Source organism: Triticum dicoccoides, chromosome 2B (genome assembly GCF_002162155.2).
Source record: "Triticum dicoccoides isolate Atlit2015 ecotype Zavitan chromosome 2B, WEW_v2.0, whole genome shotgun sequence".
NCBI lineage: Eukaryota > Viridiplantae > Streptophyta > Magnoliopsida > Poales > Poaceae > Triticum > Triticum dicoccoides.
In genome coordinates this window covers 793,986,263-793,988,148 of record NC_041383.1, presented here as the reverse complement: position 1 = coordinate 793,988,148, position 1,886 = coordinate 793,986,263, and the positions used below count along the sequence as shown (strand labels likewise).

General features: G+C 51.0%; 1 protein-coding gene across 2 annotated transcripts in view; it reads left to right on the top strand.

Moving 5' to 3' along the window:
* Nucleotides 1-72: 72 nt before the first annotated feature.
* LOC119366362 (sacsin-like) overlaps nt 73-1,886 on the top strand; it is a 19,770-nt gene continuing 17,956 nt past the window's right edge. Inside the window, exons 1-2 of one of the 2 annotated variants that reach the window (XM_037632087.1) lie at nt 73-410; nt 798-1,527. In XM_037632087.1, coding sequence (XP_037487984.1) covers nt 73-410; nt 798-1,527 — 1,068 coding nt within the window. Of the gene's footprint in view, nt 411-797; nt 1,528-1,886 lie in introns of those variants that run through there. The other variant, XM_037632088.1, reaches the window with a different exon arrangement.

The following is a 1,886-nucleotide window of genomic DNA, read 5'->3' as shown; positions in this document are numbered from 1 at the left end:
CAAACCCTAGCGCGCCAATGCCCCGCTAGCCAGCCCCCTCCCTCCCACCCGACCCGATCGCCGGGGGCGGCCATGGATCCGGGCGGGACGATGCTGCTGGAGGACTTCGGGCAGCGGGTGGACCTGACGCGCCGCATCCGCGAGGTGCTGGCCAACTACCCGGAGGGCACCACCGCGCTGCGGGAGCTCATCCAGAACGCCGACGACGCCGGGGCCTCGCGGGTCCGCCTCTGCCTCGACCGCCGCGCCCACGGGGCCCGCTCGCTGCTCGCCCCGGCCCTGGCCCAGTGGCAGGGCCCCGCCCTGCTCGCCCACAACGACGCCGCCTTCACCGACGACGACTTCGCTAGCATCTCCCGCATCGGCGGCAGCAAGAAGGCCTCCCAGGCCTGGAAGACCGGCCGCTTCGGGTATGCGCGCTCCCTGTCGCCTCCTTCTCTCTCCCCCTCGGTAGTCGCCCCCGCCGAGCTCTGCTCCGAGCTGCCAATTGCAATCTGAGCTTCCCGAGTACTGGGATTGAACGAGCGCGTGTTCGTTTTCTAGTGCTGCTGTCACCTATGAATGCTGCTGCTGTTTTGTGTTCTGATGCCATGACTGTTGCAATGTGCTCGATGTGCATGATCGCTGATAATTTGTTAAGGGAATTGTACCAATATGCTTAGCAAGATAGGTTCAGTTTGAGTTCTGCACTTGTTACTCATTTTGCTACATCTGAAAAGCTTCTGAAGCATGTTGTTCAAACTGTTTTGTTAATGCTCATGCACCCCCGTAGTAACCCATGGTTTACGTTTCTGCAGCATTGGTTTCAACTCGGTGTACCACTTGACCGACTTGCCATCGTTCGTGAGCGGCAAGTATGTTGTCATGTTTGATCCTCAGGGCGCTTACCTTCCCAATGTGTCGGCGGCAAATCCTGGGAAGCGCATAGACTATGTCAGTTCTACCGCACTTACATTGTACAGTGACCAGCTCTCGCCCTATCGTGCATTTGGCTGCGACATGAAAGCGCCATTTCAAGGAACCTTGTTCCGTTTCCCTTTGAGGAATGCTGAGCAAGCATCCTCTAGCCGGTTATCAAGACAAGTGTACACGGAGGATGATATCTTATCTCTTTTCGCTCAACTGTACGAAGAAGCTGTATACAACTTGCTTTTTCTTAAAAATGTCCTCGCACTTGAAATGTATGTGTGGGAACCTGATATGGCAGACCCAAAAATAGTATACTCTTGCGCCTTACGATCACAGGATGACAAATTGTCATGGCATCGCCAAGCTCTAATCAGGTTCTCTGGCACTTCTGCTGAATCTGTTGAGCAGAAGATAGATTCCTTTTCCATGGATTTTGTATCGGAGGCATTCCTGGGGAACAAGTTTGAGAAAAAGAGCCATACCTATTTTATTGTACAGGGAATGGCATCTGCATTAAGTAAAATAGGTATGTTTGCAACTGGTGCTGCCAAGGAATATGATCTTCACCTATTGCCTTGGGCTTCTGTTGCTGCTTGCATCTCCAAAGTGGAGCCTGAGGTAATGCTCGATTCATTTTCAGTTTACTAGCCTAGACTAGCTATGCCCCTGTAGCTATGTAGAAATTGCTTTTTGTTCAGTTTACAAACCATGGACATATTTTTTCCCTTCGACATGTTTCCTGCTTTTGATTGACTCGTGAGTCGTGACCATAATAGTTGTTATCGATGCATGCCTTGTTAATGGAATGGAACTTGTGAATGTGATTGTGTGAACTGTAAAGCTTGTTAGTTTCCATCTGATTTTGCACTTAAACTAGCAAGATGGATGCTTGACCACAACTCATAGAATTGCAGGTAATTTTTGGCCTATTAGCTGTGGCTAATGTAATGACCATTTCTTTCATGGATATGCTCTTC